The sequence below is a fragment of the Cibotium barometz genome, chromosome 2 (genome assembly GCF_041138505.1).
Source record: "Cibotium barometz isolate CiBa-2024 chromosome 2, ASM4113850v1, whole genome shotgun sequence".
Classification (NCBI taxonomy): domain Eukaryota; kingdom Viridiplantae; phylum Streptophyta; class Polypodiopsida; order Cyatheales; family Cibotiaceae; genus Cibotium; species Cibotium barometz.
The window spans coordinates 33,820,069-33,843,966 of NC_141047.1; the positions used below are offsets into that span (position 1 = coordinate 33,820,069).

Consider the following 23,898-nt stretch of genomic DNA (forward strand, 5'->3'; position numbering starts at 1 on the left):
CGAAGGCATACACCTTTTTTTTTGTGTGTGTGTGTGTGCACGGGCTAGCAAGCTACCTGAAACACAACCTAGAAACCCTAAACGATGGGAAGGATGTAGCCCTATGGTTGCATCAACCCAATCGAGAGCGTAAGCTTGCAGTCCATGTAGTAGCCAAAAAAGCACCGCGTTTACACTCGGCACATATGACTAGCCAAGAGCACGGTGTCTACACTAGGCACATATGACTAGCTAAGAGCACGGTGTCTACACTAGGCACATATGACTAGTAGGAGTTGTATGTTGGGGTGGACAAGGTGGTACCAACGAGCACTGTTGTGTTGGGCGAGGTGTACCTATTGGAGAGCACACAACCAAGGTGCGACCAAGGAGGGGAGTATATATAGGTTTTCACCTTCCACACTAATTAATTAATGTAAAAGAAAAACGTTTGGGACCTATTAATTAATTGAACCAGGGCCAGCTTGAATTTAAAAAAAAACTATCTCAATTGAAAAAAGTATTTAGCATCTATGCAAGGCAACCTAAGCTCACTCTTCTTCTCAACGTACTTGTGTAATAATTAGAACCATCTCGTGCTACTAAAACCCATATGTACTCGTTGTAGGGCTGTTCATGCAAGCACGAAGCACCTCTTTAAAGGCTAGAGTTCCTCTGAAGCAAGCTTCTCTGTCTCTGTCTCTCTCTCTCTCTTTCTGTGGGATTTTTTAAGCCTTTGGGCACATACAGAATCTTCAACCCAGGGGGGCTCCCTTGCAAGTCCTTGTCTCTGCTGACCTTTCCTTTCCCCTTCAATGGTCTTTTCAAAGAAGGTTTTTTTAGCCCTCCCCCGCCCCCCAAGTGCACCGAAGCGTTTTCTTGTGCATTTTCCCATCTCCTCCCACTTTTAATTGCATGCTCACAAGCAAAGCTTGACAGCTTTCCTTCTTGTGACTTGATGTTTACCAGTCACCCGAATGTGCGTAACTCTAGTTAAGTACACAAACACACCAAGCAACATACATATGTACCATTGCAGGCCATTCTCATAAGCTCTCTACTCCTTCAAACACAGGAACTCTTTCATGCATTTTTCCCCTTGAGAGAAAAAAAAATGTGAATCTTTGCCCTTCTTGAGGGCCTTTGAAGGTTTTTGTCTCACAAGATCAAAGATCAAGAGAGCCCATTTCTTCCTTTTCAAGGCTTTTCTTGGTTTTTCTTTTTGAGGTGCCAAGAGAGCCCATTTTATCTTCATGCATGCCTCTTGCTTTGAAACTAAGCTTAATCAGGAGAAGGAGCCTTTTGGCTGCAGTTACAGCGATCTCAACACAGGTTTAATCAGGGCAGCTTCGGGTTGGAAGGCTCCTTTTTTTTAATTTTTTTTTTTGTTTGTGTGTGATCAGAATTCTGGGGACTCTTGAGAAAGAGAAATGGGAAAGCTCCAGTTATTCATTTCTTAGAAGCCTCGGAAAATTGCTCAGTTTACAAGAAAAAAACTCTCACAGAATTGCAGCTGATGAGGTGGATTTCATTGGAAAAATAAAGTGGGGTTCTCGAAAAATGAGCCGAACCAAGCAAAACCCAAATTGGGTTTTGGCAAGAAATCAGCTAATTAGGTGGTTTCTGCTAGAAATTTAGTTTTTTTTTGGAAAGTGGAGTTTACTGAAAAAAGCTAAGCGCAATAGCTAGTTGACGAAGTGGGTTTCATTGGAAAACCAGAGTGGGTTTTGTGAAGACTTCGTTGATCAAGCAGGGAAAACCAGGGTGAGGCTTGCTGAAAAATCAGTTAATGAAGCGAGTTTCTTTGTAAAAGGCAGAAAGTGGGTTTTGTTGAGAACTCTGTTCATCAGGTGGCTTTGATTGGAAAAAATTAATTTACTGGTTTTTGTTGGAAATAAAGATGAGCTTTGTTGAAAAATCAGGTCATCAAGTGGGCAAATCAAAGTTGGGTTTGGTGTGAAAAAAATCAGTTAATCAAGTAGGTTTGGGGTTATTAATCAGTCAACCAGTTGGGTTTGGTGTTAACAATCAGTAATCAAGTAAGTTTGGGGTTAAGAATCAATTAATCAAGTGGATTTTGATAGCAGAATGATGGTAGTGGGTGTCCGCAAAGGGGAGGTCCTCCTGTTTCATTGTAGCCTCATTGCACGACACTGTAGTTTTACAAGACACACAGAGAAGATGGCATAGGGCAACATCACATGTAGATGGAGTGATGCTATGAAAAGGACTTTTGGCCTGATTTGTGTGGTTTCTTTCTCATGGTTCTGCAAAGAAGACCCAAAACATGAAAGATCTGAGGTGGGGATCACCAAGATGGTTCATAGTGAATTTCTTGATTGCATGTGTTTATGTGGGGACAGGCCAATTATCTGAAACTCTTTCCATCCTGAGCACTCAGGCCTCTCCCATCTGGGCCCCATCTGGCATCATGGTGGCCGCCGTGCTCATCTTCGGATGCAAGGTATTCCCTGGGATCCTTTCGGGCACTATTGCCATCAATGTGTGGTACTTTCAGAAGCAGAAGCTGCGATCGTACCTGCCTGCCTCCATTGCCTTCGGTCTTTTCTCATTGGTCGAGTCATTCTCCTGCGCTTGGCTCCTCAAACACCCCCTCTGCTACAAAAATGGATGCTTTAGATGGCAGGTACTACTTTGTCATCCACCCTGCCTTTGGAAAACAGTCATTTTGCCATGCATTGAGCATAAACTTTAACCTACCTCATTCAGCTTGCCAAGATCTGTCTGTTGGATGAGTGATGTCACCTGCCCATATTGTCGTTGTCTGACCATCATTAGCAGGCTGATGGTGAAAATTCTCTAAGGGTCTCTACACACAAGGAGTAAAAATGGCACACAGACAGGCAATCTTGATTAATAATGACTAATGAGCAGTGAAGATATATGTCTTTTCTTATTTGATTAAGTATAACGTATGTAATAATGCCTTGTGCATTTTGGGTGGTTTCATGGGCCTTATGCATTTTGGGTGGTTCTAAAGGGTCTTATGCATTTTGGGTGGTTTAAGGGTCCTATGCATTTTGGGTGGTTTTATGAGCCTCAGTTCATTTTTGGATGGTTGCAAGGGCAAATCAGGCATTTTGGGTGGTCTTAAGGGCCTTTATCCACTTGCTACGAAACAAGAAAACACAAAGATCTTCATTGCCCATAGCTGAGGAAGATTGCCTGTCTGTGATCCCTTTTCACCACCCATCACATTTACATGTGTGTAGTTGGGTGGGTGATGACGAGATGGGCAGGCTACAGTCCATGCCTGCCACCCATACACACAAATCCTGACAGGCTGAAGAGGTGGGATGGTGTTTATAAAAAAGTTGAACAATGTTAAAAATTTGAAGCTAGCCTTACATCAACTTCTTCTTCAAAGTATCTCTTAACATCCATCTGTTGTACCTCCGAATTGCAACGAATTGCCCTTTTCCTGAGGTTGGCTGGTGATTTGGTTTTCATTGTATTTTTCAGGATGCTAGAGATGGCACTTTAACAGTCGATACATTACATGATGCATTGTGGCTGTTTATTGTGGCACCGATCACTACGCTTATTGCTGGGACCGGCAATGCCCTTGTCCTCTCACTTTCCAGGCTATCTACATGGAGTCACTTCATGCAAATTTGGCCAACATGGGTTCTTGGTGATCTATCAGCTATTCTTTGCTACACACCTTGTATTCTTCATCTTTGGAACCTTTTCCGTGAAGACTTCAAAACATTTTGCTGGGGCAGAAGCAAGCCATTGAAAGCTGGTTTCCCATCTCAAAGAAACACATCTCTTGGGCCTAAGAAGCTGCAAACAAGCTGTCATTCTAATAATGGCTTATCTGTTTCGGAGTCATTCTCAAAAGGAAGCTTTCTCTCTATGAATGGTATCAGAAACAGCAGCAACTGCAAACCTGCTTTAAGCTCTTGGGGAGGAGATACCAACAGGTTCAAGTTCCAATCTGGCATTCAAGGAAATATTGTGGACATCGAGATTGCCTTACCAGAGGACCAACCTTCGACCAGGAGGAATCATAAGGATGATTATGTTTCCCACCATAGCATATCATTCAATAAGCTCATGAATAACTGCTGCAGCAAGTGCAAGCTAGAAAGGCGCATAGCAGACACTCAGAGGCATCCCCATGTAACAAGAAGCCGTGATGACTGCAGTGAGAGTCAGACTTACGAGAGTGAAAAAGAATGCCAGGACAGAAGAAGTACAATGCTGCCAGATGCAAACAACGCTTGCGTGGCTACAGTGTGGGGAGGTCCTGACTTCTCCATCCAGAAGTTTCTCATAAGGCTTTCTGAATGTGTTGCTTTGTTTCTTCTTCTGATTGGCTTGTCCATGTTCATCTTCTTCAATCTCGGATCCCCAAATAACGAGTTTGTACAACAGCTGTCCTACTTGGTGTTTCCTGTGGTCATTTGGGCATCATTTCGGTTCAACCGTGTTGGTCTGCCTCTGTCAGTTGTGGTGGTAGCTGTCATTGCAAGTGGGGGCACTGCAAAACACCATGGGCCACTCTATCATAATGACAATAGTGACAATTCGTTGCTACAGGTGATTTTTTCTATAAGAACACTACTATCAGGAAGTATCATGATTTTTTTTCCAGACCAAATGACATCATGTTTTTTTTTTGGGGTGCTTAATTTCATAGCAATATTTTTTCCATAGAAATTGGAATTCTTTCCTGTTGTGAAGGAGTATATAATCAGCCTCTTGTTCCTTTCATGCTATGGCTGCACGATCAGCGATACAAATGTCTCCATTTGAAGTTTTTGCAGATGAAAAGTATGACATGCAAGAAGTATGTTACACCTCATACGTTAGGGCTACCTCCATAGAGAACTTCTATTGCTTTCTTCTCTTGTTTCATTTTTGCACAAAGCTACATGAGATCTGGATACCTATTTTCTGAATGGAGCATGATGAGAGGCTGGGAAACAAAGAACTTTCAAAATGAGGAGAAAAGCTGATTGTGCAGCTAATAAATTTAGAAGTGTAAGGTTATTGTGTGCATGCACACCTGTGATTGCATTACAAAAGGAGCATGATGAGAGGGTGGGAAACAAATAACTTTCGTAATGAGGGAAAAAGCTGATTGTGCAGCTAATAAAAAGTCTGAATGGAGCATGATGACAGGTGGGAAACAAAGAACTTTCATAATGAGGGAAAAAGCTGATTTGGCAGCTAATAAATTTAGAAGTGTAAGGTTATTGTGTGCATGCACACCCGTGATTCCAGTGCAAAGGTCACTAGATTACTTTGTCATTTGGTAACACTAGAGTTATATGTTTGGGCAGTTGTCAAGTGGTGCCAGCCTAATCTGCAGTTGCTCTCTGGGCATCTAGTAAGGAAGCATGGCATATTTTGAAGCGTGTTTCATTTTCTGCCTCTGTAAGGCAACCTCTTGGCTTCCACAGAGGGTATTATACAAACTTCACGTGAGCACAAATGGATACAATACCTTGTATACTTATGAGAAGTAAGGAATGACAGCAATAGGCGAAGCTTCGGAAGGCTGGACTCTGACAAGGACGGATGCAGAAAGAGTGAGGTGTGTAAGGGACAGATAAGGGCCACACTCTTGGTTGCTAAGTTCGCTGAGGACTAGCACTAGTAGATGGAAGAGGCATGAGAATGCTTAGGATGGAAGAGGCATAAGAATGCTTAGATGGAAAGACTTGGCTGCTTAATAATAAAGGCCCAACTGGTTGGCCAGTTTTCTGTAAAGCCCCCCTTGGATCTTGAACCCGAGAGAGTAGTGGAACTGAGATTGGTGTGAAAGAAAGAATAGCTAGTATCGCCCTGAAATTTGGGGATTTGGAGGGGAAACGGCAGGTGGTGTTGGGGAAAGGGCCGATAAGAGTGAAATGCACTGTTTCAGAAATGGAAACGGATGAAAATTTTGGACCTCTTAAAACAGACGTTTCAGCCCAAAAACCCCAGATCTCGGCAGTTTCTGGTGACTGTGGTATTGTCCACTCATACTTTAGGGATACTAGTTAGCTGTAAGAGTTGTACTGGTTTTTTGAGGAATAAGTACGGTATAGTTTTAGCCTCACATTAGATAGTAATTATAATCATTGTGTGCATTTTTCAAGATCACGAAACTTCCGACATCCATTGGGAAGCATGTAACAAAAAGTACATTATCCACCTCTGGTCGATAGCTTTACCAACAAGGCTATGCTGTTGACTCTCATACAAGGGATAAATGCATTGAATTGGAAGACTCTAGTAACTTGCAACGTAAAATAAGATTATGGCCTCACCTCTTTGTAGGTGCAAATGTTTGTGAGCGTGTTGGCAATGGTGGCAATCACGTTGGCTGCAATAGTGCACGACCGTAAACAAATGGAAGGAGAATTAAATGAGATGAATTTCACTCTGGAATCCCAGGTACTAATGATACGCCTTGTCTAAGCTAACCTATATTAGTGTCTGGTGAGATTTTACTTGGCTTTTTCTGGCTAAAATGTTTAAGTTTGTTAAATGTTGTAGGTCCGAGAACGCACGAAGGAGCTACGGAAGGCGAATGTTGAGTTACAGACCTCACAAGCAGCAGCAGAAGAGGCGAGCAAAGCCAAGTCCGAGTTTCTCGCCAACATGAGCCATGAGATCAGGTGATCAGTACAAACCTTGGAATGCAATGTTTGGATTAAGGTTTTCTTTTAATGGTTTTCAGTTACACATAGGGATGCTAGTGGCTTTTTGGCTATTGTAATGAGTCAGTGCGTGAAGAGGCGCTGCAGCTCTTCCCAGGTTCTTCTAATGTCCAAAATTTATATAGGAAGGTCCTCATTTGTCTATCTGCATCCATCCATACCCTCTAAGCTTGGTATGTCTTTGTTTGGGTGTCCTCGGTACATCCATGCCTCTAAAATGAAGCACCATAGCGTTGGAGTTGTTTTAATAACCAAGTGCCCACTGCTTTGTTTAACAAGAATTATCTCTCTCTCTCTCTCTCTCTCTCTCTCTCTCTCTCTCTCTCTCACGTGCACATGCACATTTTCTATACCTAAGTTTCTTTGAGTGAATGGTAATGTGTCTTTTAAAATATTATCATGTAAGCAAAGCTCTCTATTCTGGACAAATCAACTAAACACCCCTATACAAGATGACGCACAATACTTCTTCTTTGCTTTACTCTCTTGTAAGGTACTAGAAGGTAAAACTTGTTTTCTAAGTTAGTGTTTGTTTTTACCACACTTACAGGACACCGATCCATGGCATCATTGGAATGACATCATTGGCACTGGATACTGATCTCACAGATGAACAGAGGGAACATCTTGAAACTGTTTCCCAGTCTGCTGATTGCCTCCTCCACATTGTAAATGCAATTCTTGATTTAGCAAAGATAGAAGCCGGACGCTTAGAACTTGAGCATGTTCCATTCAGGCTTTCCGGTACCATTGAATCAACCATGAAGATGCTTCAAGTATGTACCTATTCCTTCTCTATTGGTACCGTTTGTGTCATAAGGAAGGATAAGATGGAGTTTTTATCTCTGGTTCTTTTATAAGTAGAGGGGGTGCCTATGATGAATCAGCTAAAATAAGCTTTGAGGTACATGTAAATCATGGAGTTGATTAGAATCTATTGATGTCACGTGCATGCCTTAAGTAGGATGCACATGGACATAGTTCTTTCTTACAACTGCCTATTGGGCAAGTTTAGAGGCCAAGTTTGGAGGTTGTGTCACGATTGTGACTAACTCTCTTAATCTCTCATTAATCTCTTAATGACTCTAAGGACACCCATGAAGGGTCATACGCTATCACATGGGTCACCTATGAGGAGACATGTCTTATCTAAGAGATATGACTATTCGTCCTAAGGACACAACTAATCGTTGAAAAGACGTAACTATTTATTCAAGAGTCACACCCTTTCGTCAGGGATGTGCCTCTTCATTTGTAACTCTTTGGGCCCTATTTAAGGCGGCCTTGTGTATCATGCAATTCAACACAGTTTTCCGCCCTTTGCCCTGTGTTTACTCAAGTATTTAAGTTTTAAGATCTTTAATTATGTTTAATAATGTTAAATTAAGCTAAAAGCTTAGCAATGGTATCAAAGCAAACAAGCTCCACTGAAGGATGCCCACAACAAAAGTCAACGAGACCTAACCCTAGAATTAGGCATAGCAAGGTTTGTATGGACAAAAGGGAGAGAATTCCCCTCCCAATTTTTACCCTTTTGCCCAATTATACCTGATTTTGCCATTTCTCAATTATGTAGTAGGCCTTCTACTACTGACCTTGGCAGAACCCTAGTTGGCACCTAAGCGCATCTATGTGTGCGATGGCTTCTCTTTGAGCTGAATTGTCATCTTCTCCGATCGCCTCTCTTCAATATAAACAGCCATTACTTTTTGAAAGTTCATGCTGGGTCTGGTGTGACCGGAGGGCGGTGGGAATGCTCAAGAGAGGCGGAGGGAGGGAGGACTCAGGAGAGCGTCCTCCGAAGGAGATGGTGCAGGGGAGCTGCTGCTGCGGGGAGAGTTGGAGACGAGGGTTGGGGATGAGGAGGGGGGAGGAGGCAGAGGGGGATGGGGAAGCTGCTAGGAGGGAGAGGCAAGCAGAAGGGAGGAATCCTCGTGAGAGGAAGGGCCCGCCGAAGGCTTGGTAGGGCCAATAGGCCTCACTAGAATCTGGTAACCTGATGTGGTGGGTTTGCTGAATCGTTTTTAAAAGAATTCTGTTTGTTTGTTTGTTTTTTTGTTTCTACGTTGGCTGTCTGGCTGCGTTGCTTTGTTTTGTGGGCTGCCATGTAGCTAAGATTTAAAAGCCCTTCTTATTTACCCCTCCCTCTCTGTGCATGAGAGTGAAGATACACCCCTCCTCTGCAATATTCAGTGTCTTCTCTTGCTGCTGGGTGCCCATGCACCGCTCCTCTTCGGGTACATAATTTTTTGGTGTGGTCATGAATAATCAGGAGCTTGTATCACTATTTAGGCACTTTGATTTTAAGAAACCCGCAAATTCATCATCATACGGGCACAACACAATTTGGGTGCACAAAGCAGGATCTATGGTTAACAAAAAAAAGGAACCCCTTTGCTCCTTCTCCACTAGGAGCTAGCCACAATACTCTTTTGGTTTCCCCGTGGACCTTTCTCCTTACATAGGTAGTAGCCTTGCCTGCCCGCAACCTACCCTCTCCAGGTCACAACATGCCTCTGCCTTGCCCACCCATTGATGGTTCTCACTAGGGCCCAAAGGTGTCAACAGCTACAAAGTTTCAACATTTGGGAGTCCTCATTTGAGCCTATTACTATGGAGGGCTAGACCCACCAGCCTCGCACACCGGCTCTAGCTTACTGGCAACAGTCTTTGCAGTAGTAGTACCAACAGCAGCTTCAAGAGTTCGTGGCCACACTAGCTTCTCAAATCCAACAATTGTAGATGGATCGCCATTCTCATACCAGTTATGTACCAACAATAGACGCTTCAACAGTTGTACCAAAAAATGAAGACATCATTTCTCCCGAGGTAGGAGGTGACGATCTTAAGACCCTTTATCAACTTTAAAGATAGTAAATCTAAGAAACTAGAGGACAATGCAATAAGTGTACACCTGAACAACGGCGTTACAAATTACGCATGTATTTTGACTCTATGGTCCTTACAGACGCTAAGAAGATTATATTTGCTGCATCCTTGCTTCAAGATACCACTTTGCTTTGGTGGCAATACACTAGACAAACTGTTACGACGTGGGAAAAATTCTCGAGTGGGTTATCCATAGGCTTTTCATTCTTACCGATGTAGATTTTAAAGCCTGAACTTGTTTACGCCACTCGGGCCAAAGTGGTTCTCTAGCTTGTGATGTCTCCTAGTTCACTAGCCTCAAACTGATTCTTTGTTCCCAACAAATGAGCTTCATGCCTTCATTGAAGGTTTGCACCCCACACTTCGTACTATTATGCAAAACTTCAACCCTGTCGACCTTGCAGTCGCCATTCACTACGTTGAGCACATTGTCAATGTGAATCCGAATTTTCAACCATCAGCCTCTTTGTGGGGGAATCCATCCTGGTAGTGGTCGGGAACGTTGCGAAATACCCAGCCATGGATTCAAGTACCATTTCTTTTGTTTCTTCAATGGTGATACTAAGAAGTTGTCCAATGTCCTATATGTGCCAGACATTAAGAGAAATTGCTATCTATTGTGGCCAGAGTTGATCGTGACTTGAAGGTTCTCTTCGATAAGGTTGGTGCAGTCATCACGGTGCCAGTGGCAATATCGTTGGGAAAGGAATCCGGCACAACAACTTGCATGAGCTATCGGCTTTTACAGTCTGAGCTGATGTGGGGACAAGCAAGCTATGTGAAACTCGCGGCGGGTGGCCAGGGGACTAGGGCCTTTGACACACTTGTTGATACCATCAATGCATATTAAAACATTTAAACATGGCCACAGCTTTAACACATATCCACCATTACTTTGCATAAAACATAAAGCTGGACAAAACATCCACAAATGCTGAAAATGGAGCTTGCATGTGTGACACCGCATAGAGGCCGGAATGGGCCGACCCACCCCTTGGAGTATTTTATTACCCAAGGAGAATAATATCATGTACAAGCTTTGAGGGCCTTACTCTCCCCACAGGAGATGCCGGATTATCCATATACAAATGTCATAACACAACGCAACACGAGGCAACCGAGCCGGAACACAAGCTGTAGAAATGCCGAGCCAACAACATAATCCATATACCTCCGTGTGGGTACTGATGCTTCCTCAAAAACCAGGGGTCTTCATGCAATAGAGCTGGTACAGCAAGTACAACTCTCCATTCAGTCGGTACAGTAGGTACAATGGTTGGTACAGTCGGTATAGTGGCTGGTACAGCAGGTACGATGCTTGGTACAACCGGTACGGTGGTTGGTACAGCAGGTACGGTGGTTGGTACAACAAGTATAGAAGTTGGTACAGTCGGTACAATGGGTGGTACAACAAGTACAACAAGTACAAGGATTGGTACAGCCAGTACAATGGCTGGTACAGTAGGTACAAAGGCTGGTACAACAAGTACAATGGCTAGAAATCATAATAAATGATTAAATACCCTTACCTTCAGTATTTCTTTGCGATGGAAGCCTCCAAAACAGTCCCCAACAGCCAGTATTCTTCATGGGCAGCCTTCAAGTGAGAGAGAAAGAGAGTAGCCATCATTAGGGCAGCCTGTAACGGTGGCAGAGGCTAGTGTGTAGCAAGAGAGTCTCTATTAATGAAGAGAGAGGGCTCCAATTTATAGATTTGGGCCTCCCATGAGCTAAAATGGCAAGAGAAGGCTACAATGACAAGTGGAGAGCCACACAATAGCTGAAGTGACAAGTGTGAGGTCACTTGTCGTCTCTACCTCCCTCTAGGTTTTTCTTTAAATCGTTGAACAAGATAATATTTCCAAGATCATTAATGTTGACTCCTTCATACTTAGGAGGTATGTGAGACAAAGTTGTCCATTGTCTCCCTTGATGTGTATAGTAATCTCTCATTCTCTTCTACTTGCTTTTGAGTTAGCCCTAGTAAATAACCCGTAGGTGGAAGGGATCTAGCTACGGGTTATTTACCCATAGGTGGAAGGGAGCCACACATTAACAATAGGGAGAAAATAGAGATACAATGTTTTGCAAATAATTATTTGCTATTTTAGAGGCCTCATATGAGAATGTGAGGGGAGTCCTCGCTCATATTTTACGTTTTTGAATGTAATATTCATAAGTTATGGATAATTGACCTTATCTGACAAGTGAAGTTGTCCTCAACTTTAAGCTTCAAGCCATATATTCAAGATATAATCATGTCCCATCAAGTGGGCTAGACGAGACAGTCTCAAAATTCCAATATAACTGAAGAATCCATGTCCCAAAGAAATGGGTGAGACTAAATAAGTCTCCATAATACCAATATCAAAATCATGTCCCAAAATAAATGGGCGAGAATTCCATGGAAGATATGCTAGACACAGGCACAAGAGCCAATTGTGTCTCAATCACCAATACCAATGAGATAATCATATGCCAATGAAAATCACCAACTAGGTGCTAAGACACTCAAATAAGTGCCATGCACAAGAAACTAGTGTCTCGCACAGAAACATGTGCTATGCACACAAACTGGTGCCATTCAAGAGCACAAACCATGGTGACAGAAAAGCTGGTTCTCCATAGTTCTGGCAATCCTTTCTCCCAATCCCAACATTTCTCCTAATCCCAACAGTTCCCATGTTCTCCCATACAATCCCAACTCTAATCAACAAGCATGGTGTGGAAACAATGAAACACTCGCTCCACAATCGCAACACGAATCCACGTGTATGGTGGAGTGTTCATTGAATTGTCCTCTCACAATTCCAACATGAATCCACATGCATGGTGAGATGAACAATGAACCTCTTGGCCTCTGTACGGGGAGATAGTGATTCTAATATGGCATAAAGATAAATGAATCCATGTCCCAAATAAATGGGCGAGACAAAGCAGTCCCATAAGTCGAGATATCATAATCATGTCCCAAGTAAATGGGCGAGACAAAATAAGTCTCTTGCTAAAAAGACATCGGTCCACATGACCCTTGGCATAGACATAAGTCCCGTGCCAACCAGGCGTCATGTCCACTTTACCACTTGCACTCCATATTGGTACTCTGACCACACACCTTGGATGAGAGGTGGGCTCAAGTAACAAGATAAAACAATCACTCGCAGGCATAGATAACCTGGTGTTCCATAAGCATTTCTGCTGCACATAGTTTATAGGCATTTCGGCCACCAACTCACACTACCCTCTCAAGTGCCCATGTTCCCTTCCATCTGCTCTCTATTGTTTTTCCCAGATATGGTAGAAACAATCTTCAAGAGAGCACGTAGGACAAGAGAACACTACACACGGTATGTTGTGCTCGACACTACCCTCTGAAGTGTCCATGTTCCCTTCCATCTGCTCTCTATTGTTCCACCCACACATGGTAGAAACAATCTTCAAGAGAGCACGTAGGACAAGAGAACACTACACAGGTATGTGAACCATGAGTTTCATAAGTCCAATGCATCCCAAATAAAGGGAGCCAAAAAGAATAATCCATAAACCTGAGGATGGATCCAAATCCTTAGAAAAGAAGTCCAGGAATCCATAGACCTGTATACCATACCTCTTACCACATACTCCGTGCTAACCACACACCTTGGAGTAGAGGTGGACTTTATCCATGAAAGCATCATATCCATGAGATATCCAAAGATTTCTTCTCTATAAACTCGGACAGATTCGTCCATAGAAATTGCTTGTGAAGCCCAATATCTATATAAATCTCGTCCAAGAAAGAAATCTCCATAGATATAATCCATCCCAATAAAGGGAGCCATAAACAATGTTTCCCTGAAACCATCTCAAGGCAAACAACACCACCTTTCTCCTTGCATGGCTATACAAGGGTTAGTGAACATCAAAAACACTTCATAGCAAAAGCACTAACTTTGCAAACTCAAAGTATACTTAGCTTTTCTTTGCGAGGTTGGTCATGAAGCCAGTAGAAATATCTCGTTACCATATCCTTAAGATACCCTGAGATATATCTCCATATAGCTTGCCTGTAAGCTTGATAATATAATCCACAATATCCATATGGAAAGAGTGCTAAATGTGTGCACATAAAGTCAACTCCATACTTCCAAGATAAATTTTGTGAATTCATAAATCCTTAGACCAAGCTGTCTATTGCTCATGCTCTTGCTTCATAGGCTCTGAAGTGGCTGGCCATGCTTAATAGCAATGATGGTAAGTGTGGTCCCCACTTGAGATCTTTTCTCTTCCTTATTGATAGAAGAAAGCCTCCGCTTCCAAGAAAACCTATGCTCTGATACCAAATGAAACTCGCGGCGGGTGGCCGGGGGACTAGGGCCTTTGACATACTTATTGATACCATCAATGCATATTAAAACATTTAAACATGGCCACAGCTTTAACACATATCCACCATTACTTTGCATAAAACATAAAGCTGGACAAAACATCCACAAATGTTGAAAATGGAGCTTGCACGTGTGACACCGCATAGACGCCGGAATGGGCCGACCCCCCCTTGGAGTATTTTATTACCCAAGGAGAATAATATCATGTACAAGCTTTGAGGGCCTTACTCTCCCCACGGGAGATGCCGGATTATCCATATACAAATGTCATAACACAGCCCAACACAAGGCAACCGAGCCGGAACACAAGCTGTAGAAATGCCGAGCCAACAACATAATCCATATACCTCCGTGTGGGTACTGATTCTTCCCCAAAAACCACGGGTCTTCATGCAATAGAGCTGGTACAGTAAGTACAACTCTCCATTCAGTCGGTACAGTAGGTACAATGGTTGGTATAGTCGGTACAGTGGCTGGTACAGCCAGTACAGTGGTTGGTACAGCCGGTACGGTGGCTGGTACAGCCGGTACGGTGGTTGGTATGGCTGGTACAGTAGGTACAGTGGCTGGTAGGCAAGTACAGAAGCTGGTACAGCTGGTACAATGGGTGGTACAACAAGTACAAGGATTGGTATAGCCAGTACAATGGCTGGTACAGCAGGTACAAAGGTTGGTACAACAAGTACATGTCAGAATACGCAGCAGAGATGATGACCAGATCTGGGAACACAAGAGCAAAAACGCAGGCAGAAAAACAGCACAAGAGAGAGAGAGATGTAGGCGTGTAACTCTGCTCTGATATACACAAGAAGATCCTGAATATGATACAAGTGTGGTATGGGGGCTGGGGGCCTATTTATATGCCCCCAGATAGGCAGTCGGCTTGCTGAAGAGGCCTCCACGGCTGCATCAACAGTCGGCCAGCTCAGATGAGGCCCACGACTGTATATGCCCAGTCGGCCAGCAGCACAGGGGTCCACGACTGCTGCTGGGTCAGTCGGCCAGCTACTCAGTGCTCCTGCCAACACAGAACTGCCTCCCAAGCCACAGAAAAAATAGGAAAAATAGGGGAAAAATGCGGGGAGTAAGGAAAAATGATAAAACACCTCATACGGGCGGGCACACCCACAACAAAGGCCCTGGTGTATAATTCTAGACAGGAGATGACTTTTGACACCCCCTCTCAGCTCCTGGCTGTGTAACCAACCATTGGGAGCTGGGGTGCTGCCTGAGCAAATCCTGAGAGAGCGACTTCGTGTTCACGAACAAAGTGCCTCTGGATGACTATGGGTTTCTCCAGTGGAAGCCCAAACCTGTAGTGTAACCTCCTGCTGCTCCGTAAAACTGCTCCTGGGCCATAAGTAGATCTCCTCGTGTCCGGATATCCTCCCCAAACCGAGTCACTCCAACCGTGGAGTCGGACTCCATCCAACAATCCCCCTTGAAACCGATCCCGTCAAGTGGGAAAGACTCCGTTGGACACCCACACGCTTAAAAGCACAACTTTAAAACCACAAATTTGAAATGGACAACTTTAAAACAACTTGAATTTAAATGAACAGAAATGGAAAGATGGACACCAGCACTGGGGCCGGAACGGGCCGACCCCCTGAAACCGGCCTGTACTACTGACTGGGCGGTAGATCTTCTTCAATACACTCGGCTTTCACCAGTTTATGTCGTCACTTAATACCTTAGCTTAAACACAGAGCAAAAACAACAAAATCCTGTGAACTAGAATGTCCCCAGGAGCTGACACCGACACCAGATAGGCCCCAAAGCTTGGCGCCCCTTTCGGTATTTATTTATTCTTCAGAAAAAGAGATTTTTTACAAGGTATTGAGTTTGCTGAATTTTCTGCACATTCCTGAAAATTTCGCCAGCATAACTGTCCCAAAACTGACCCAAAATATGTCAGAATCATTCCAAACCACTTCTGACCTCTTCAGTACGTCGAAACCCTCTCAACAGAGCATAAAAACCAGTAATTCAGCTTGCTGTAATTTCTGCACAGCACTGAAATTTACTCTGTTTTGCACACATATGGCCCTCTGTTCACTCTGGAATCCATCTGGCTTGACCTTATTGCAATCCGGTACCTTCTCGGGCTCCGAAACAGCCCAAAAACAGTCATAAACAGCAACAATAAATTGCTGAATTTGACACCTGCTTTGTGGGGTTATGACCCCCCACAGGTACCTGCTATGGTACGGTGGTTAACCGCGCCTGTTCCTATCAAAGGAGGCTCTTGCCTTAGCCAGGAAGCATGAATTCCTCACAGCTGTACATACACATAAGAAAGCCTCTTGCAGGCATAATCATTCTGAGAGAGTAGAGGAGTGGTTTACAGCCACGTATGGCTCACTGCATCAAGGCAAAGGGAGTAGGCAGCTCTCAATAGCCCTTAACCTGCTTCAATCCACCTGCAAACTCACCAAATGAGCTCCCACAGAGAGAAAACGAGTGCTCAGCCTCCCACGAGTGGAAAGTTTTTTTGTAAAATGTGACAAATGGCACCTTAATAAGCAATTTCCTGCTTTGGACTTCCAGCCTAAAAATATCCTGGCCAGCTCATCAGCTCACTGCAGGTCTTTGGGGACTATTGTTCCCCATTTAATTGCCCTCCTTTTGACGCGAACACATTTCAATTCCGACATAGGCCAAAAATAGCAGGTTCCCCTAAAATTTAGGAGATGTCAGAATCGCGTCCCTCTGATCTTCTGGATGCTCTTCTATCTCTAGAGCACTGACAAATTCCAAGTGCACTGCCCTCTAGCAGAGATATTTATCTGTCTTCTTCTTCTTTCGACCCACCCTTCTCTTAGCCTTAATCTAATGTCAATATTCAGTGCCTGTAAACCTTAGGCCATCCAAACTTAGACTCTCTCACTGAACTTTAATGCTGTCCACTCCGACTGAGCAATGCAGACATTTTGGATTCCAAAAGGGGTTTCTAAACAGGAAACCAATCCGATAAAGAAAGCAAAAACAAAGTTAGTCATTGCCACAGGCTCGTGACATACCCCTCTCTTGAAATCGCAAATGTCCTCATTTGCATGCGTCGTATACATGTTTCCAGTTAACGAGATGAACCAACATCAAGTTAAGACATGTATACTACAAGCATGGTCATTGCTCTGTCGATGAACCCAACACTAACAGTGACATTCAGTCACACTGCAATATAGTTCACGTAGAGTCTAAATTCAGAAATACATGTTGACAAAACCAAAACCATAGTACTGAAACATATGCCAAAATTGGTGACTACATGTATCTATTAACTGAATAATCCACAAGACAAAAGATAGACTAGCTGTACATGATCGATGGAGCAATTGTATTATAACAATCTATACAGTTCCTCAATCAATGGGTCAAGGTAGGCTGCAGACTAAATGCCTCAAGGTAAAGTCCCAATACATTAGGTGACTCAGCGAGTTCACCCTCTTCCATCCACTTAGCATCCAAAGGTGGATAGTTTCTGAACTTCACCAAATAGCGTCTAGCAGCCTTGCCTTTTACTTTCCGTTCCTTATGTGCCAAGATCTGTTCTGGAACAAGAATTTCATCAAGTTCTTCAACTTCAGGTTGATCTTGAGGTGGCATATCCACTGGCACATCACCCACAAAGGGTCTAAGAAGACTCACATGGAACGCATTGTGAATCTTCCACTGCTCAGGCAATTTCAGCCGATAGCATACATCGCTGATCTTCTCTGTTACTTGAAAAGGCCCATAATACCGCATACTCAGCTTAGTAAACAGGCTTTCCTTGCCCTTACGTTTCTTAAGTCGTGCCTTTTCAAAGCGTAACAAGACCCAATCATGCTCTTTAAACATGAGCTCTCGGCGATGCATATCTGCTGCTCTTTTCTGCTTAGCCTGAGTCTTCTCAAGGGCATGCTTAATCTTCTTGTATGTCTCATCCATATTCTGCACAAACTGATCTGCGTCAAAAATCTTATCTTTTGTATGCAAAATGGGGGGCACTTTCTTGCCACCTTCTACAATCTCAAAAGGTGCTTTGCCAGTTGAAGAGTGCACTGTATTATTATATGCATACTCAACCAATGGCAAATACTGCTCCCACTTTGCTTTCTGCTCTGATACATAACACTTTAGCAGATCAAGGACAGTAGAATTTGCCTCTTCAGACTGCCCATCAGTTTGCGGATGAAACGAAGAAGAAAACTTCAACTTGCTGCCCATGTTCTCAAATATGCCTCTCCAGAAAAGACTAGTCATTCGTGGATCACGGTCACTAATCACAGACTGTGGCATCCCATGGTACTTGAAAATGTTGCACATAAACAATCGTGCCATCTGCTCTGGCTTAATCTTCTTTCGAACAGGAATGAAATGAGCCTGCTTACTGAACCTACATATAATGGTCCATATTCCATCATTCCCTGTCTGTGTCCTAGGAAGATCAAACACAAAGTCCATTGCTATGCTTTCCCATGGCTTCTCTGGAATAGGCAATGGCTGTAACAGCCCTGGTGCTTTTTGCCTGTCAAACTTGACCTTCTGGCAAATCACACACTGCCGTACATAATCTTCAACATCTCTTCTCAAAGTAGGCCAGTAAAAGAAAGTCTCAGCCGCCTTAACTGTAGCATCTATACCACGATGTCCAGCATACGGAGGAGAATGACTCTCTGTCATCACTTTCACTCTCAGTGGCCTAGTGACACACAGTCTCCCATGCATCAACATATAACCCTCTTTGAGAAGATAGTGGTCATGAGGTTGTCCATTCACAATGTGATCATAGACTCGGGCAAAATCCTCATCAACAGCATACTGCTCCTTCATGTCATCTAACTCATGATGATAAGGAATAGACACTGCTGAAATCTGTGGCTTCCTTGATAAAGCATCTGCCACAACATTCTTCTTGCCTTCCACATGCACAATCTGAAAGTGGAACATAGACAAAAAGTTTGCCCATCTCATATGCTTCTCCGACAATTTTGTCTGAGTCAGAAAATAGCGTAAAGTCTGATGATCTGTCTGAACAACAAAATCAGCACCTAAAAGGTAGTGTTTCCAACTTTCTAGAGCATGAACTACAGCCAGCAGTTCTTTCTCATAGACCTGCATAGTCTTCTCTGGCCCTTGTAATATTCTGCTCTCATATGCCACTACCCTTCCTTCTTGCATTAAGACAGCACCAACACTGCTGCCACATGCATCACACTGGACAACAAATGACTTCCTGAGGTCTGGCAATATAATCACTGGACTAGAAGTCATCTTTTCTTTCAGTAGCTCAAAAGCTGAAATCTCTTTCTGTGTCCATCTGAAAGAGACGTCTTTCTTTTGCAGAGCATGCAACGGTGAAGCAATCTCAGCAAAATTTCTGATAAATCTCCTGTAGTAAGAGCATAAACCAAGAAAACTTCTGACATCATGCACAGTCTTCAAGGCTGGCCATGTCTTGATTGCCTCAACCTTAGCAGGATCCATTCTGACCCCATCCTTAGACACAATGTGCCCCAAGAACTGAATCTGTTCCAAGAAGAACTTACTCTTCTTGCCATTCACAAGCAGTCTATGACTACGTAATTCATTGAACACCTCTGACAAGTGGTCTCTATGCTCCTCTTCCGACTTTGAAAAGACAATCATGTCATCAAAGAAGGTGCCAACAAACTGTCTAAACGGTCGGAATATCCGATCCATCATCCGATTAAATGTGGCAGGAGCATTCGTCAGACCAAATGGCATCACAAGGAATTCATACAGGCCAAAGGTCGTCCTGAACGCAGTCTTATGCACATCTTCAGTTCTAATCCTGATCTGATGGTAGCCACTTTTCAGATCTATCTTGCTAAACATAGACGCGCCTTCCAAGCGGTCTAAGATGTCATCAATCCTTGGAATAGGGAACCTGTTCTTTATGGTGGCCTTATTCAAAGCGCGGTAATCTATACACATGCGCCATGAGCCATCCTTCTTCTGCACTAAGAGCACAGGAGAGCAAAAGGGAGATGAACTTGGCTGTATCAACCCTTTTTCCAGCAGCTCATTCACCTGGCTCATAATCTCTTTCTGCTGCGCTGCACTAACCCTGTACGGAGGTCGATTCGGTGGACTACTGCCTGGAATCAGATCTATACCATGATCCTCTGACCTCTCTGGTGGTAACTCAGACGGTAATGAGTCAGAAAAGACATCACTAAATTGTGACAAAAATTCAGATCTGTCTTTCTCAAGTACTGACAAATTTGACTCACTTACTTCATTCAAATCACGTGCAAATATCAAATACGCAGAAAGATGATTCTTTATTACCGAGGTAATAGCGGAAGCTGAAATTATAGGTACAGACTCTCCTTTGAGCTTAACATCTAGCACATGAGTCTTCCCTCTACTTTCCAAGGTCACAGTCTTCTTGAAGGAATCCAAGATGCCATGCACTCTGTACAACCACGGCATACCAAGCAATACATCGCATCCCTCAAGCGGCATGATATAAAAGTCTTCTGCATCCACATAAGACTGTATATGCAGACGTAACTTTCCAAGGATGGGTGTCACAGACTCTGAATGGCCAGGACATGCCAAACCTGCCTCAGCTGTGTATCCCATCTCATCAGCTCTGATGCCCAACTGTGCAGCCAACTGTGGGGAAATGAAGTTTGCCTTTGCCCCAGGGTCAAAGAAAATGAGAACATGCTGATCTCTGACCTTTCCCCAGGCTCTACACAACTCACTGGCATCTGTCTGAGGTCTATCCCCTAGCATATCTGGCACTAAACCTGCCGAAGGGGTGACCTTCTTTCCTTTCTTGTCTTCTTTCTCTTCTGAGTCAGCTGGCCTTTTCTTGTCAGGACAAAACCTTGATATGTGACCAGCTTTCTCACAGATAAAGCATTTACCCTCAGTCCTTAAAGCCTGTGTTTCCTCTTCAGTTCTCTGCTTAAACTGAGGCTTGCTGCTCTTCGACTGACGCCAAAAAGCCTTGGCTAATTTCTTCTTTGCTGATCCAGCTTTACCTGTCTTCTGAGGGCCCTGCTCATCAACCTTTTCAACCTGTTTGGCTGCTGAAATTCTGGCTGATTTGCCCTCTTTGCTGCTGCCCCCAAAACCACTAGTCTGACCCAGCAACAGTGCATTCCCTGTGTTTGCATTCTCAATCAGCTGAGTCAATGTGGTAACCTTGGTCTTTGTGCAATAATTGCGCAATTCTTTTGGCAGGCCACAACAGTACTTCTCTATCTGCTCAGTTAACGGCACAATTCTATAAGAAGTGACTGGCAACAAAGCTTTCCAGAACTTCTTATTATAATCCTCGAGATCCTTACACTTTGAGGCATCCAAACTGTGCCAGGCTGACATCACATCAACCTCAAACTCATTGGTTAACCAAGCTGCAGCAAACACTTGCTTAAAGCCAACCCAAGTGGACGGTGCCTGACCTTGCATCAACAAAGTGGTCCACCATTGGCTAGCATTGCCTTTCAGAAAAGTGGCAGCCTTTCTCACTTTAGAAACTTCTGTGAAGTTCCCTCCAGCAAAGGCAGCATCAAACTGCTGTATGAAGGAAAGTGCTTTAGTCCTGTCTTCAAAGCCTCTAAAAGTGTCAAACTGTACAGCTGCTCCACCTTCTTTGTATGGCTTCGGTTTATCAACAGTAGGTGCTGGCATCATTAGGACACTATCCGATGGCATCATCATCCCTCTGTCACCCACAAACGGGTTTGACTGTACAAGAGGTGGTGGCTGATTTTGAAAAGCAGCCATGCCAAAAGTGCCCTGTGGCATTCCAAAACTGCTCTGAACACCCTGAAAACCTGGCTGCATGCCAATATTGCCATACATGGGGTTTGGCATAAAACTCTGTGAACCCCCAAACACAGTTCTCTGCTGGTAATCCACTGTTCCTGGCGCATAACCAGCCATGCTCTGAAACACAGAACCGCCTCCAAAATAGCCTGGATGCAAGGTAGGTGGTGGAAATACCTGCGGCGGTGCCTGGAACTGACTTCCCTGTCCAAACTGGCCAACTAATGGCTGCTGTAAGGTGGCGGGCTGCTCAACAAAAGCCGGCACAACTGGCGTTTCAGCCACCTGTTCGTGAACAGAAGGAAGTACTGGTGCTCTTTCCACTGACCCCACAAGCTGCCTTGCCCTTTCTCGTGAGTCGGCAGGATGTACACTGAGTGTCTGAACCTCAACAGGTTCTTGCACTAACTCTGTAGCCCCAATGGGCTGAGTAGATTGAGGAGGTTGCAGAAACTCCAAGAAACGTGGATTCTGCATGACCTGGGAAAACATACCCACTGCTGCTAGCAACTGAGCTCTGAAAGCAGCATCCTCATCTGCTCTGGCTCCCTGTGGTATAGGCATGACAGGAGGTGGCACTGCATGAGACGGCCTAGACGGCTCTCCAGCCTCTGAAACCACTAGAACCTCTCTTCTTTCCTGGGAGGAAGAGAACTCCTCTCTAGCTTCTTCACGTCGGTCAGCCATCAGTGCTCTGTGCTTCTACCCAGCAGGCCCAGGCTCACTTCAATAAAACAAAGTGATGTTTGTCCCGGCAATGGAACCATGAAACCGGCCTGTACTACTGACTGGGCGGTAGATCTTCTTCAATACACTCGGCTTTCACCAGTTTATGTCGTCACTTAATACCTTAGCTTAAACACAGAGCAAAAACAACAAAATCCTGTGAACTAGAATGTCCCCAGGAGCTGACACCGACACCAGATAGGCCCCAAAGCTTGGCGCCCCTTTCGGTATTTATTTATTCTTCAGAAAAAGAGATTTTTTACAAGGTATTGAGTTTGCTGAATTTTCTGCACATTCCTGAAAATTTCGCCAGCATAACTGTCCCAAAACTGACCCAAAATATGTCAGAATCATTCCAAACCACTTCTGACCTCTTCAGTACGTCGAAACCCTCTCAACAGAGCATAAAAACCAGTAATTCAGCTTGCTGTAATTTCTGCACAGCACTGAAATTTACTCTGTTTTGCACACATATGGCCCTCTGTTCACTCTGGAATCCATCTGGCTTGACCTTATTGCAATCCGGTACCTTCTCGGGCTCCGAAACAGCCCAAAAACAGTCATAAACAGCAACAATAAATTGCTGAATTTGACACCTGCTTTGTGGGGTTATGACCCCCACAGGTACCTGCTATGGTACGGTGGTTAACCGCGCCTGTTCCTATCAAAGGAGGCTCTTGCCTTAGCCAGGAAGCATGAATTCCTCACAGCTGTACATACACATAAGAAAGCCTCTTGCAGGCATAATCATTCTGAGAGAGTAGAGGAGTGGTTTACAGCCACGTATGGCTCACTGCATCAAGGCAAAGGGAGTAGGCAGCTCTCAATAGCCCTTAACCTGCTTCAATCCACCTGCAAACTCACCAAATGAGCTCCCACAGAGAGAAAACGAGTGCTCAGCCTCCCACGAGTGGAAAGTTTTTTTGTAAAATGTGACAAATGGCACCTTAATAAGCAATTTCCTGCTTTGGACTTCCAGCCTAAAAATATCCTGGCCAGCTCATCAGCTCACTGCAGGTCTTTGGGGACTATTGTTCCCCATTTAATTGCCCTCCTTTTGACGCGAACACATTTCAATTCCGACATAGGCCAAAAATAGCAGGTTCCCCTAAAATTTAGGAGATGTCAGAATCGCGTCCCTCTGATCTTCTGGATGCTCTTCTATCTCTAGAGCACTGACAAATTCCAAGTGCACTGCCCTCTAGCAGAGATATTTATCTGTCTTCTTCTTCTTTCGACCCACCCTTCTCTTAGCCTTAATCTAATGTCAATATTCAGTGCCTGTAAACCTTAGGCCATCCAAACTTAGACTCTCTCACTGAACTTTAATGCTGTCCACTCCGACTGAGCAATGCAGACATTTTGGATTCCAAAAGGGGTTTCTAAACAGGAAACCAATCCGATAAAGAAAGCAAAAACAAAGTTAGTCATTGCCACAGGCTCGTGACACCCCCCCCTCAATATAT

At 44.0% G+C, this 23,898-nt stretch overlaps 2 protein-coding genes across 2 annotated transcripts in view; one reads left to right on the forward strand and one right to left on the reverse strand.

Annotated features, from left to right (window-relative positions):
- Nucleotides 1-744: 744 nt before the first annotated feature.
- Nucleotides 745-23,898, forward strand: part of LOC147640970 (osmosensing histidine protein kinase SLN1-like) — a 72,785-nt gene continuing 49,631 nt past the window's right edge. The window contains exons 1-5 of the mRNA XM_086816928.1: nucleotides 745-2,626; nucleotides 3,463-4,545; nucleotides 6,274-6,390; nucleotides 6,493-6,614; nucleotides 7,207-7,432. Coding sequence (XP_086673054.1) covers nucleotides 2,267-2,626; nucleotides 3,463-4,545; nucleotides 6,274-6,390; nucleotides 6,493-6,614; nucleotides 7,207-7,432 — 1,908 coding nt within the window. The 5' untranslated portion in view covers nucleotides 745-2,266. The remainder of the gene's footprint in view (nucleotides 2,627-3,462; nucleotides 4,546-6,273; nucleotides 6,391-6,492; nucleotides 6,615-7,206; nucleotides 7,433-23,898) is intronic.
- LOC147640971 (uncharacterized) lies at nucleotides 16,955-23,879 on the reverse strand. The gene has a single exon (XM_086816924.1). It carries the CDS (start codon nucleotides 22,391-22,393, stop codon nucleotides 17,282-17,284), a length of 5,112 nt encoding a protein of 1,703 aa, XP_086673050.1. The 5' UTR covers nucleotides 22,394-23,879; the 3' UTR covers nucleotides 16,955-17,281.

Bases quoted from the DNA above. Each gene is read 5' to 3' on its own strand.
- LOC147640971 (XM_086816924.1), bottom strand. From the start codon at position 22,393: ATGGCTGACCGACGTGAAGAAGCTAGAGAGGAGTTCTCTTCCTCCCAG.